Here is a 12,869-nt window from a genome sequence, read left to right on the forward strand (position 1 = left end):
ATTTGAAGTTCAAATCTATATTTTTTTCAGATCCGTATTCTTTGTGATTTTTCAGATTAAAAAAAAAAATTATCATAAAATAAAAAGAAAAAAGTACTATAATTTTTTTTTCAGATTATACTTTTTTTTTTTATTTCATTTGATTTTTTATATTTGAAAAACAACCGAATACTTCGAAATAGAGAATAAGAATCTGATAGTACTTTTTTCACTGATATTTGAAACCTCCACGGTTCCATCTAATTTTAAAATTTTATTTTTTACAAAATTCCATATCTAAATGTTTGAAATTCCAACACTAAAATTTTCTTTATACAAAAGTCTATATCTTAATGTTTGAAGTTCAAATCTGAATTTTTTCAGATTCGTATTCTTTGTATTTTGAGTATTGCTCTGATTTTTCAGATTAAAAAACCAAAAAAAATTATCATAAATTAAAAAGAAAAAAATACTATAAATTTTTTTTAGATTATACATTTTTTTTTTCCATCTAATTTTATTTTTATTTTTTTATTTGAAAAACAACCAAATACTTAAAAACAGAGAATAGGGATCTGAAAAAATCAGATAATTTTAGAGAGGGAACCAAATTATAGTACTTTTTTCACTGGTTTCTGGAAGCTAGTATAGTAATTATATAGAATGAGAGATCCAAAAGGAAGTTAGTATAAAAATAGTACTTAATTATTGGAATTTTGTAAAAAATAAAATTTTAAAGTGAGATGGAACTATGGAGGTTTCTGAAATTTTTTAATTAGGATGCTAATACAGTAATTATATATAATGAGAGACCCAAAAGAAAGTTAGCAAAAAAATAGTAAATAATTATTGGGAAAGAAAACACATGCGTCAACCCCTCAACTAGCGACTGAAATTCCACAGTCGTGGGGCGATTGTGATTAGCATCCCTCATAAAAGAATGAAATAGGAATGGATTCCCATATTTAATTGCACAAAAAAAAATCCTATTTTTGTTTATATTTATATAAATATTTATATATGGCAGTTGGGAATGGAATGATCATTCCTTTAGTTAGAAATGGAATGAATTAGTGTGAATAACCATTCTTGAAGAATGGGTAAGAATCATAATTCTAACTTTAAAGTTAGTTACAAAACTAAAAATGAAAACAAAAGTATTCCATTACCATTTCATTTGATTTCATTTACTTACACTAAACATGGCATAAGATCATTTAAGTATGTGTTTAAAATCATTTGAGTATGTGTTTAAAAGTAATCTTATAATAAGATCAATTAAAATTTTAGATTTCTAATATGTTAAAAATCGATTACGGAAGAATTATAAGACACTAATATAATATATTTAAATTGAAAATGCAGTATATTATATCAAAATTATACGTATCCATTGTGAAATGCAAAACTTTTACATTAACTAGGAACCAAAAAAAACCCTAACATTATTACTGTGTTGATTGTATTATCCGTTTAATAGTAGTACGCAAGTGTTTCAACGTTTCTATTGTTAACTTGTTACCTTTAAAAATATATAATATATATATTTAAATGCTATCTTATTTTATTTTATTTTCTAATAACTATCTTGTTATTTAGCTGGTATTATCGTAATTACTCAAATTCCAGAGGTTGATACAGAAACTAGGCACTTTCTGCGAACTTTCGCGCGCCCCTCTCTTATGTACAAACCGACCTGATATAATATCTGAACCACAAGTCCACATCTATATTATGTGAATTTACATATACATATTATACATCTCTCTCCTCTCAATTCAATATTTTAAACTTTAAACATTTGTAATTTTCATTAAAATGACGTCTTCTCTGCAACCACGAACTCGCCGGCAAGACATCTTTGGCAAGAGTTTCACGGCTGCCGGAGGTGGAAATCCGCCGGCGAAATTCGACTCGCACTCGCATCCGGAACTCGTACGCCAACGAGGTGGTCTTATCACTGTTCCCCGTAATCTGCCTCCCCCGGTCACCGGTGCGCCAGGCAGACTAACCAAACTGTTGCTGAACGTCAACATCCAGACGAGTTTGGGGCCGGTTCAGGTGATGATGTCGCCGGAAAACACCGTGCGGGACTTGGTGCAGGCGGCCATAGAGATCTACGTGAAGGAGAAGCGGCGGCCGTTTTTATGTGAAACCGATCCTCGGCGTTTCGAGCTCCACTATTCGCCGTTTAGTTTGGAGAGTAAGTTCTCGCGCGATATTTGGGTTTATTTTGGTGTTATTGTTGATTTAGTATATAGGTCCTTGTATTTCTATTAATTTATATGTCAGCCTACACTTTTGCTTATATAAAGGAAAGAAGGGGTGGATGGAAAATAGGAGAGAGGAGATAAAAAAAATAAAAAATAAAAATTAGTTTTTTCTTTACAAATTTTCATTTAGAGATGTCTTGACTGTCCTCTCATTATTCAGTCAGTGCCCTGGAGTTTTTTTTCCCCACACACATTACTCACACACTCCACTTTCACATTACTCACACACTCCACTTTGTTTTTTGAAAGTTTAAATTTTCATCATTTACTTTGAGAAATAGATAAGAAGTTATGACTATTTGCACCGATTTGTTAATTACTGAACCGAATATTGATAATTGGTTTCTTTATACACAATACATGCAAATGGAGGGCTCACTTCCTTATTTATGCATAAATGAATCAATTAAAAAAAACAAGTCTGGCAATTCACTATAACAAATTACATACATAAATAATTAGGGCCCTCTACTTACACGACAAATATTCGGTTAGATAATTCAGTGCAATAAATCAGTGCAAGTATCATTACTCGAGCATAGGTATACCAAGGAGTTTAGTCTCTTAACTATTGCAACAATAGATGAATTAATGCTGATTTCCATAGGCTTTGAGCAGATCAGAGGAATTAAACAACATAAATCAGCTGATTAATTTTCTTGTGGATATATAGATCACATTAGTGTTTATGCAGGCTTGAAGCCAGAGGAAAAGTTGGCAAACTTGGGGTCTCGAAATTTCTTCTTGTGTACAAAGCCTAGCAATGCTGCGTGCTCAGACGAGGCGAAGAAGGCAGCATTATCTTCATTTCCATTCACAAGATTCATGGATTTCTTGCTGTAACTTATTGATTTCTCAGATGCTCCCCCAATTTTATTCTATGCCCAAACCACTTCCGTTTCCGTTTCCATTTCCATTTCCTTCTTATAAATATGTTGCTCACTCTGTCACAAAGTTAGTGTGTTATTGCTGATTTTGAAAATAATTTCAAAACTAAAAACAACAAATGAACAATTTAGCAAAGCTATTTTATTTTATTTTTACATTGATCATACAAAAAACCAACAATTATTTTTGGATATTTCAAAAAAGAATAGGGATATGTACCTATTTGACGTGCATATATATACAAACAAAAATACATTCATCGGCCTATGGCCTATGTAACTATGCAAGTATTGGAAGGAAAAGACCCACTTTATACATATATAATGTGGCCTGATGGAAAATAATATCTTATTGAATTAAAAAGAAAAAAGAAAAAAAAAAAAAAAAGTATGCAACATGATAAAATGATTTAATATGGGTCCTTTTGTTCATTCCAATTGCCTAATTAAATTCGAAAAAAGAAAAAGAAAAATGATATTTATACTCTTATCTTGGTTTCTTGCACAAAAAAATGTTGCAACAATTGGCCTTCTAAGAATACAAAACAGATGCAAATACATCATTTCTAAAATAGTTGAATATCATAATTCAAAGATCACCGAATTTTAAAAAAGCATTCTTCTAAAATTATTGTCATTATTCTTGAATAAATTTTTTAAAAATGGGATATGCATATGAATTTCTTTTTCCATATTAGAAGTCGTCTCTCCTTTAGTATTTAACTTTATAAAATCAATTCTAAAATTTTTATCCCATATTAATTTTGGGTGCCTGTGTCCATAGACTCCATTCCACCTAATTGGATCACACCATTTACAGGTATCACACATAATTTTTTCCTTCTATTTCGATCATGGTTTGCAATCGCATTATAACGAATTCGGGCAAATATTAGTATAAATCGGCCGAATTGACTAATTTATGAAAGTGTGTAACAGTATCGAACCTTTAAAAATTGTTTATGAACCGAACCGATATGACAAACCATAATTTTGATTTGGAACCGTATCTCCTATCATCCATCTTTAACATCTTTGCTTCCGCGAGGTGAATTCGTTTTCGTTACATTTTTTTATTTAAATTCATTTCTATCATCCATCCTAACATCTTTGTCTCGGCTAGCTGAATTGGTTTTCCTTACATCTTTTTTAAATCCACACTTTTTACCATATTATAGTTGGCCTAATAATTGACATGGTATGAATTGATTATTTTATAAATTAATAAAACCCAATATGATATATAATTTCTTTACCGAGAAAACTCGATATATAATACTCTTCGGTTCTTTAAAAAAAAAAATATTCTTTTTCTGAATCTAACTTTTTTAAGGTGATAGTTTTTTTTTTTTTTAAATTGGTAATGAATGAATTATTAATTTATTGGTCTACAATGATGTAATAATTTGTTTATTTTTTTTAAAATTTAATATAAAAAGATTAAATTAATACTATTAAAAGAAATTACATTTACTAGTACATTTATTTTGTGATAGTGGAAATGTGGACAATTTTTTTTGGAAACAGAGGAATAATATACTATATAGCAAAAGTGTGTGTATATATATAATCAGGGTGAAACCGTGAGAACTGAAAACTGAGAAGAGAAGAGGGTAGAGGAAGTTTTCGTATCACTCGTCTCTAATATTCAGGTATATTTACTTGATTTTACTATTGATTCGTTTCTTAATAATATTTTCTCGATTGCTTCATCTGTTTATCGGAAAATGAAACCAATTAAAGTTTTGAATCTCGAATTTTTCGTTACTTTGCGTTATTCTTCTCGTTTCCTCATTTTCCCAGCTGCCAAACGGAGGATATTTCATTTTTCTGTTGCTCTAATTTCCTGATACCCACTCAATTTATCTGCAGTATATTTCCAATTGACTGATATTTAGTTAGTGAGAAGAGATGGTTTGCTATGAGGTTTTTGAATACTATTATGTTACTTTATTGATTCCCTTCTAATGTTACTCGAAAGTTAGGATTGGTGAAATTGATCAAATTGCGGTGTTATGGATTTTAGGACGTAGGAAATTTCAATGCTTTTCTTACCTTTAAAATTGATTATGGAGGAGATTGAAATTTTAATAAATTCTTTCCAGCTTGAAGTCCTGGAGATTGAATACTGTTATGTTACTTTATTTATTCCATTGTAATGTGGAACTTGAAAGTTAGGATTGGTGAAATTGATAAAATTGAGTTATTGTGGATGTTGGCAAAGTAGGGAACTATACTTTGAAACATGAACCCTTGAAGCTTGTGGAATGCTACCCACCCTTTTCCCACTTAATTTTGGCTAATTTTGGCTTTCTTTTCATGTTAAATTGAATGTGAAGGATATTTAAATTTTGATAAATTCTTTTTAGCAGAATATAACATGATTATTCTCATTGATTTATGTTGCAGTTCAAACTTTCTAAAATTGCTGCTAGATCATGGTAAACGCTATCAAGGGACTGTTCATTTCATGGTAAATTTTGATTTTATGCATTACATTTATGTCTAGTGCTTATTGATTGGGTCTGTTTCTTCAATGTTAATGAATCACTTCTTGTGTTTTGGGGAAGTACTTCAAAGGCATAATTTGAGAAATTCCAGCAACTGCCATTGGTTCTTTTCCTTGACCTTTCTTTTTCTTTTTTTAACATGAAGTTGTGGAAGTTAAAATTAGTCAACAATCATAAGAAGGAATTTGACGAAGAGCAACTGATAATAGTAAAAATTTGACACTAATAAAAAAAATAAATGGCAAAATATTTTATAGCCTTGGGTTTTGGCTGTTGGAATTGACTCTATTTTTACTTCTGCATCTCTGTGTGTATTTGTTTGCATGAGCAAGCATACTTATGTCTTGGATGCCTGGTACAATCATCCATTAAAATGTTTCAAGTTAGAAACATGATCTTTCATTTGTTGGGCAATCAGAATAATGATCTACTATGTGCTCACACGCCTTGATCATCTTCATGAAGCATCTTTTGTGTGACTGACCTAACTGTCCTAATGAATGTAGGATAAATAAATTGAGTTGCCTCGCTGTGCATATATGTCTTAAGCTTTATCGCTTTTTATGTAATTATTAATGCATTGAATGACTGCCAATCCAATGACCCAATTTGTACCAACGGAGTTTCATGGGTTTCATTTCATGCCTGTGTTATAGTTTTCTCTATTCTGATGGCATCTTTGTTTTTTATTCTTTTTAACATTCCCCTCTTTGTTACTTTGACAATCTGCTCGCGCCTTCTTGCAGTGACGTACCCATGGCACAGTTCATCATCAACTTGAATGCTTCGCTGCCTACATCACAGAAGTTCATAATACATATCTTGGATGATACTCACCTTTTTGTGCAACCCCATGTGGCTGAAATGATAAGAAGTGCCATTTCAGAGTTGAGAGACCAGAATTCTTATGAGAAGCCCAGTTGATGTAGTTTTTTCAAGATATCCTCCTTCATATGCTAAAGATGCTATGAAGCATGTTGCTCTCATCAAGCTATATTTCATACCACTACTTTTTCCAGTTTGTTGTTTCTCTTTTTCATTGTACAAGTCACATATTACAATTTCTCTTGTTGAGCAAGTTGCTACTTGTTAAAAGTGACAGGAATTTCCCCAACAATTTTCAATCCAAATAACTTCTGATGAGGAAAATTTTTCATAGTCTGTAATTGAAGCATGATTTTGATGGAATTTTATGAAGTTTTCAATTATAAGAACTTGGTTGCATATTTTTGATAGTTTGGTTATCTTTACTGATCCTGTTGTTTCATCTCTGACTGTATATTTTACCATTGCTGCATCGAGCGAGTGTTTCTGGTTGGCAGCACATGGCGGGTATGAGATGCTATTAATTGTAATATGGGGGGTGGGGGTGATAAGCAAGCCAATGCGAAGTTGGATGTTGAATAGTGCATAGATTTTTCCTCCATTGTCTTGATCTCCAAACAATAGCATTCTCACCCATCAAAGACATATTAAAGTGGGTGGATTCTGGAAAAATCATTTCCAGAAGATCTGTGTTAGGTGTCATCGCATCATCCGATTTGGCTATATTATCTTTAGAAATGTCAAGGCCTTGTATAAAACTACTTAACCCTTTATGACTACGTTAAATGCTAATGAGTTACTGTATAACTTGGTTACTAAGTATTTGGGTAAGAGGTTTAGACCCATATAAGGGGCTTATTCTGTGTGTGCGCGCGCGCGCGAGACACTGTGAGCCAAGTTAAATGGTGGATTTTTTCCCTCATCCATGTCCCCTCAATGTTAGCGTGAAGTTTCCTCGTGTGTTGAGCAATTTCCCACCTGATCAATTTATTTCTCATTTTTTTAGTAAGAAATTCATTGAATTATTGGGTTGTAGTATCAGGTATGTGTTCACTGGGCAACATATAGACGAAGAGTTCACCAATCAAATACTGGCAACAATGCTCTATCTTGACTTTGTCGATTCTTGCAAAAGGATGTATACGTACATCAATGATCCCTGTGGAGATGTGAGTCATTCGAATATCAAGTCTATTACATACTACATAATTTGATTTTTTTTCTTTAGAATATTCTTTATGATCTTGTTATTTTCCAGCTAAAAAGATGCACCATTTTTGAAGCTCACTCCAAGCATGGCTGCATGGGTATCTATGACACAATGCAGAGCTTGAAAAGTCCTGTTGGCACCCGCCTTTTGGGCTATGCCTATAATTTGGCAGGCTTTCTGCTTGCAGCTGGGGAGAAGGTAAATAATCTTTTCTAGGGCTGATAAATACGTAGCAGGTAAAATTTTACTTTTGAGGATAATATACAAGACATAGTGTGGGAGTTGGACACACCATTTAAAGCATTTGGCTGCTTTAATAGATAACTAACGAATATAAAGGAAACTTAATCTATTATATTGATAACAACTACCTATCGACTTCTTTTAGGGACCTTTGTACTTTTTTGGTATAAATCTGATAGACTGGATGTTGTGATTACTGAATTACTCAGAGATTGTGGTCTCATCCTTCAGCATTATTATTTTATGCTGTAATTATTAGATTGATGAATTCTTACCGTGCTTAATTTTAATGTGCAACACTCCCTTACTGTGTACGTACTACAAAAAAATGAAATTTGAATTTCTGATCTATCATTTCTGTCTCTGAACCTTTTGTGCTATGAAGGGAAATCACTTTGCAATGCCCCTTTCAAAAATGTCCCTACAGTCTCCTCGTGGTATATATCATCATCATCATAGAAAATTTGTTGTAAATAAGCTTCCTACTGCACTTTTTTTCTTTACTTATAGTTTATATATGGATGTGTTTCTTTTTGCAGGCTAATGACATTTATCACAAACCAAATGAGTTTCTCAGAATCAGAGGTTACCTTTGGTTGTCATTGAACTTTGTGATATTTTTCTGATTGATTAGTCCACTATATCTTACCCTTAATATGAAGATTAACAAGGACTTAAGCTGGATGAAGCGCTTCAATGCCCAGGAGGCTCTGGAATATGGGCTCATTAATAGGAGCCTCCTGTATCAAGGCAGACGCACCGCGTAAAGATGCAGGCACAGGTCTTGGTTAAAAAATTTGTTATTTGTGCACCACGTTGGTTGCCAACTGTGATACATTGAGAATGATTTGTAGCATTATGCATTCACTTACATAATACGACTTCCATTCAGTAATTGATGCGTATCTTTTGTGATCAACTGATTAATCTGAAATCAATTAGTGTCATCGGGGCTTCCAAAAACCATTATTTTGTCTAAAGAATGATTTATTAATTTGCAGAACTGATTGCATTTGTTGTGGTGGTAACTAATGTTCCAGTTGTATTTAGATCTCCAAGGCCCATTACCGTATGAAATACTGTTATTGTAGTCACATGTTCTATTGTTTATATCCAAATCTTTTGTCATAAATCCATAGGCTGGTCAAATGGTGGAGAGTGTTTCTCTGGCTTAGAAATTGCATTCCTGATGTAGTAATATGGCGTAAAGTTAAACTGTTCCCCGATTCCTTTCATTTGGAAGAACCTATTACTGCACTAATATGCTAGATATTTATATTGCTATTGTGAGTTAATTAAGTGAGGGTGCAAAAACAGCACAAAGTGGAAAACAATAGCGGCCGAAGTATAATTCATCTTGCTTCTTGTGGCATTTGCAGGCCTGAACACCATTTAGAATGAAGTGATTTTAACAAAAGTAAGGGGAGAGTGATTGGTCTTTTGGTTTGAAGTTTCTGATTCTTTATGTTGCAATAGAGATATTTGAGTTCATTGTGGGATGTAGCATATGCAAATTTTATAGTAGTTTCCTGCGTACTCAAAATTTTCTAAATTTAGGATCGATTTGGCAACCACTTCACCAGTTAGGCACTTCTATATGCTCACTAATTTTTAGACTTCTGATAATACCCCTTCTACTGAAATATTATCTAAGAAATAATATGATTCACTAGTTTTCTTTGGTAGTATATCCTTCGGAGAATAGTTTATTTTTTTTCTCAAATCTAAAACAAGGTTGAGCATACCCATTTATACCCATGTCATTTCCCATCTGGATCCGATGTGGGACATGTCTCCCCTTGTAACATTCTTCCTCACCCGAACTCGCAACGCCCTCGTTGCGGTTGGGCCACCCTGCCTATCCAGGGTGGTTCACCCGGACGCCTTTCGGGCCGGGCGCTTGGCGTGGCACCGGATCAAAGATTGGGTCTGGCTCTGATACCAACTGTAACGGGTAGGCGCTTGCCCATTTACCTAAAAGCTTGAATTTTTGGGTAGTGTTGCATACTCACCTATTTATACCCATGTCACTTTCCATCTGGATCCGATGTGGGACAAGTCTCCCCTTGTAACAATAGTACAGTGGGAATAACAAAACATAGTGTTAACTCTCGAGGACAAAGATCTATTCTGAGAACAATTAAACAGAACTGGTATAGAATTTTAAGTATCCATAAGAGGTGATTTGGTTTCCCTTCAGCATGGAACTGAACTGCTGTGGTTACGAATTTTAGCATTCGGTTAAGGCTTTAAAACCTTCTTAAGGTTTCATTCTTTTCCCACATGAAAGCTACAACAGAAAACTTAGTTTTAATTCAATTGACATCAAATTTGCTTATGAAAATTACACAAATAACAAAACTGTATTATTTATTAATGAACTAGTGTTAACAGCAATTCCTTTGCTAAGTATTATTGTACACACATTTGATTGTCCCTGAAAATGGACGCATCTTAAGAAATAAAACAGAAGGCTAAAATTCCCTACTAAAAAACGGGAGCCTAAATTTGAAAAAACTAATAAACACAATTACAACATATAGAAGATTGAAACTTCGACATTATCATAGACAACTCCAGAGACTAGAAATGGATTATGGTTGTACTTTATAGTTGTTGTAAAGGTTGTCCCTTAACAATTCTTCTCTCCATCCTGTAATGACCTTTGTGATGAATTCATCAATCCTGCTCTCCAAATCATCATGTTCTTCATTGCTATCCCAGCCAATCTCATCATCACTGCCATCATCATCGTCGTCTTCATCATAACCATCATCTGAACCATAATAATATGCATTATCATCATCATCATAATCATCATAATCACAATTGCTTCTGTGATAGCTGCTGTCATCATCATTAGGTCTGTCTTTGCTTTGGGCTTCCTCTTCCTCATAATAACCAAAGTGGAGGAAAGGTTCTGCAAATTCATCCATAGATGGTTTAAAACTTTTGGCAAAGATGGCAAAAGTTATGGTGTTAAACATTGTAAACAAGAAAACACGATTAGATAAAAATCCAAGAAGGTCGAGATGTGGTGGCAAAGAGAAGTTCAAAAGTGCAAGAGAGGCAGCAGCAGTTAGAAAGACCACTATGGATACCCCGACTAGTTTCATGCCCTGTGTCATGTACAATATAGGTGATGTTGGTTTGATATTGTTTATTATAGGAGGAGTTATCCTTTTTATAGGGTTGATTGAGTAGATTTTCTAGACAAAAGGTGTTTTCTGAGAAAAGTTGTTTAAAGTACATGTAGTGTACAATGGACATTGTTTTGATTGGTTTATTTTGTAGAAGTTAAAGCTTACTTTCCAAGCATGGACTGGGAAATTGCCCAGAAACTTTTGGCCTCACTCTTTATTCTATTTCCCAATAGAAAAGTCTGAATAGGGCTGGAAATTTTGACCTGAATGTAAATTGTTCATACTTTAGACAGATCCCATTTGGATAATGGGTTCATTATTACATATTTGTATCCTGGTGATACTTGGATTACCAAAATCCAAGCTGATGCAATTGCAATCCGTTGATGGATTTGATTTAACTTGTTAATTTAATATGTTTTTGTGTGAATCTATTGGTTTTTTTGGGGGACTTTGGCAGCTCAGTGACTCAGTCTGGTTTGAAAAATCTGCTGCAGAAGCTGTCACTATGTAACTTCTTACCGTGAAAGCTGGAGTTGACAATGAAACCTCCCTGGATTTTGGTATGATTTGAGGTTAACAGTTAGAATATTGTTGTTGGCTTAACTAATAAAACGTGTTGTTGTCATTGACCAGGTCGTTGGCAATTGTATTAAGGAAACAATGAGCAATACTCAACTTAGTCTGTAAGACATTCTTGAAGGTCTGACCTCGAAAGCTTCTTTTTTGCAAACATTTCCAAACTACGAACATTTGGCAAAAGGCTTGGTCATTGATGTATGTATATACACTGTTTGGAGTTAAGCCCTGTGTTTCTAACTTTGTGTAATTTCTCAATTTGTGTGTGTTGGTGTTGAAGTATTGATATAGACTGGGGAGCTGACTTTAGTGGTGGTGACTGTTAATGATTGGGATAACCCTCTTGTCACTTTTAGCATTAAAGAATACCATATCAGAAAATGATAGTTTAGAACTTTTTCTAGTGCAATAGGAAGGTTCCTGTGACTAGTGGTTTTAAATATGAAGTTTTGAGTGTCTATTATCTACTATAAAATAACCACAGAATGTGTGTACCATGGTGGTGGTCCTGTGAAATCTGCAGTCGTACAAGTGGTGGTGTTGGCAGTATAATGGTGTCTTTCACCGATGTGACGGCATTGGCGGTAGGCATGGTAGTTTTTAAGGTGGTGGTGGTGGTGTAATTTTTGTCTTCGGTCTTTAGATAAAAGTATTTGCCGGAGGATTTGATATTGGAACTCTGTGTGAGTCTCTCATGGTTGGTCTTCCTCTCTCATTGGAAACGATTACTCGCCCTTGCTGGTTTACTAGTGAAGATGTTAGAGAGAATGGTGCATCCTAATAACTCACTTTGTTCAGTCAATTTCGAGCTCAAACTTAAACCTATAAAATCAGGATTTATAAGGAAAATAATAATTATTATAAATCTACACAAGTTCTATAAAACTGAGCATGCTTGCAAACCTTAACAATATTGTTCATTATCAAACGGCATATTCAAGCCATGAATTGTATAGACTAGGTGTAAACCGTGTAATAGACAGGATGTTTCGCGATCCGATTCAAAAACTTTGCTAGTTCAGATGGGAGAGAATGTAATAAGAAGAATTTGTCCCACAGTAAACCTAGATGAAAAAGTGAATAAGAATACTAAAGTTCTAGAACAAGAAAGTCGAATTATATACTTTATTCCATACAAACTCTTTGTTTTTTTTGTTTTTTTTGGTAGGATCCGCTACAATAATGAGATATGTTATATATTGATTATTATCGAATTTATT

The 12,869-nt window shown here is 33.6% G+C and overlaps 4 protein-coding genes across 6 annotated transcripts; 3 read left to right on the forward strand and 1 right to left on the reverse strand.

Annotated features, from left to right (window-relative positions):
* Positions 1–1,688: 1,688 nt before the first annotated feature.
* On the forward strand, positions 1,689–3,160 carry LOC132283244 (uncharacterized). Its single transcript, XM_059785169.1, has 2 exons — positions 1,689–2,182; positions 2,947–3,160. The coding sequence occupies exons 1-2, from the start codon at positions 1,798–1,800 to the stop codon at positions 3,093–3,095; spliced, it is 534 nt and encodes a 177-aa protein (XP_059641152.1). The 5' UTR covers positions 1,689–1,797; the 3' UTR covers positions 3,096–3,160.
* Positions 3,161–4,635: 1,475 nt separating this feature from the next.
* Positions 4,636–6,863, forward strand: LOC132283245 (general transcription and DNA repair factor IIH subunit TFB5). Its single transcript, XM_059785170.1, has 3 exons — positions 4,636–4,791; positions 5,549–5,612; positions 6,396–6,863. The coding sequence occupies exons 2-3, from the start codon at positions 5,578–5,580 to the stop codon at positions 6,571–6,573; spliced, it is 213 nt and encodes a 70-aa protein (XP_059641153.1). The 5' UTR covers positions 4,636–4,791; positions 5,549–5,577; the 3' UTR covers positions 6,574–6,863.
* A 116-nt stretch (positions 6,864–6,979) lies between these two features.
* Positions 6,980–8,922, forward strand: LOC132283242 (ATP-dependent Clp protease proteolytic subunit-related protein 2, chloroplastic-like). Of its 3 annotated transcripts, XM_059785168.1 has the most exons (4): positions 6,980–7,643; positions 7,733–7,882; positions 8,313–8,364; positions 8,467–8,920. In XM_059785168.1, exons 1-4 carry the CDS (start codon positions 7,377–7,379, stop codon positions 8,469–8,471), a joined length of 474 nt encoding a protein of 157 aa, XP_059641151.1. In that variant the 5' UTR covers positions 6,980–7,376; the 3' UTR covers positions 8,472–8,920. The 3 variants fall into 3 exon arrangements, with proteins under 3 accessions (XP_059641151.1, XP_059641149.1, XP_059641150.1); XM_059785166.1 differs by having other exon boundaries at positions 8,313–8,922; XM_059785167.1 differs by lacking the exon at positions 8,313–8,364 and having other exon boundaries at positions 8,467–8,917.
* Positions 8,923–10,521: 1,599 nt separating this feature from the next.
* On the reverse strand, positions 10,522–11,055 carry LOC132281531 (uncharacterized). Its single transcript, XM_059783230.1, has one exon. The coding sequence runs from the start codon at positions 11,053–11,055 to the stop codon at positions 10,522–10,524; it is 534 nt and encodes a 177-aa protein (XP_059639213.1).
* Positions 11,056–12,869: the final 1,814 nt, after the last annotated feature.

The sequence above is a fragment of the Cornus florida genome, unplaced genomic scaffold, assembly GCF_030987335.1.
Source record: "Cornus florida cultivar Cherokee Brave unplaced genomic scaffold, ASM3098733v1 CherokeeBrave_3.0.0_Hap2_Chr11, whole genome shotgun sequence".
Lineage (NCBI taxonomy): Eukaryota > Viridiplantae > Streptophyta > Magnoliopsida > Cornales > Cornaceae > Cornus > Cornus florida.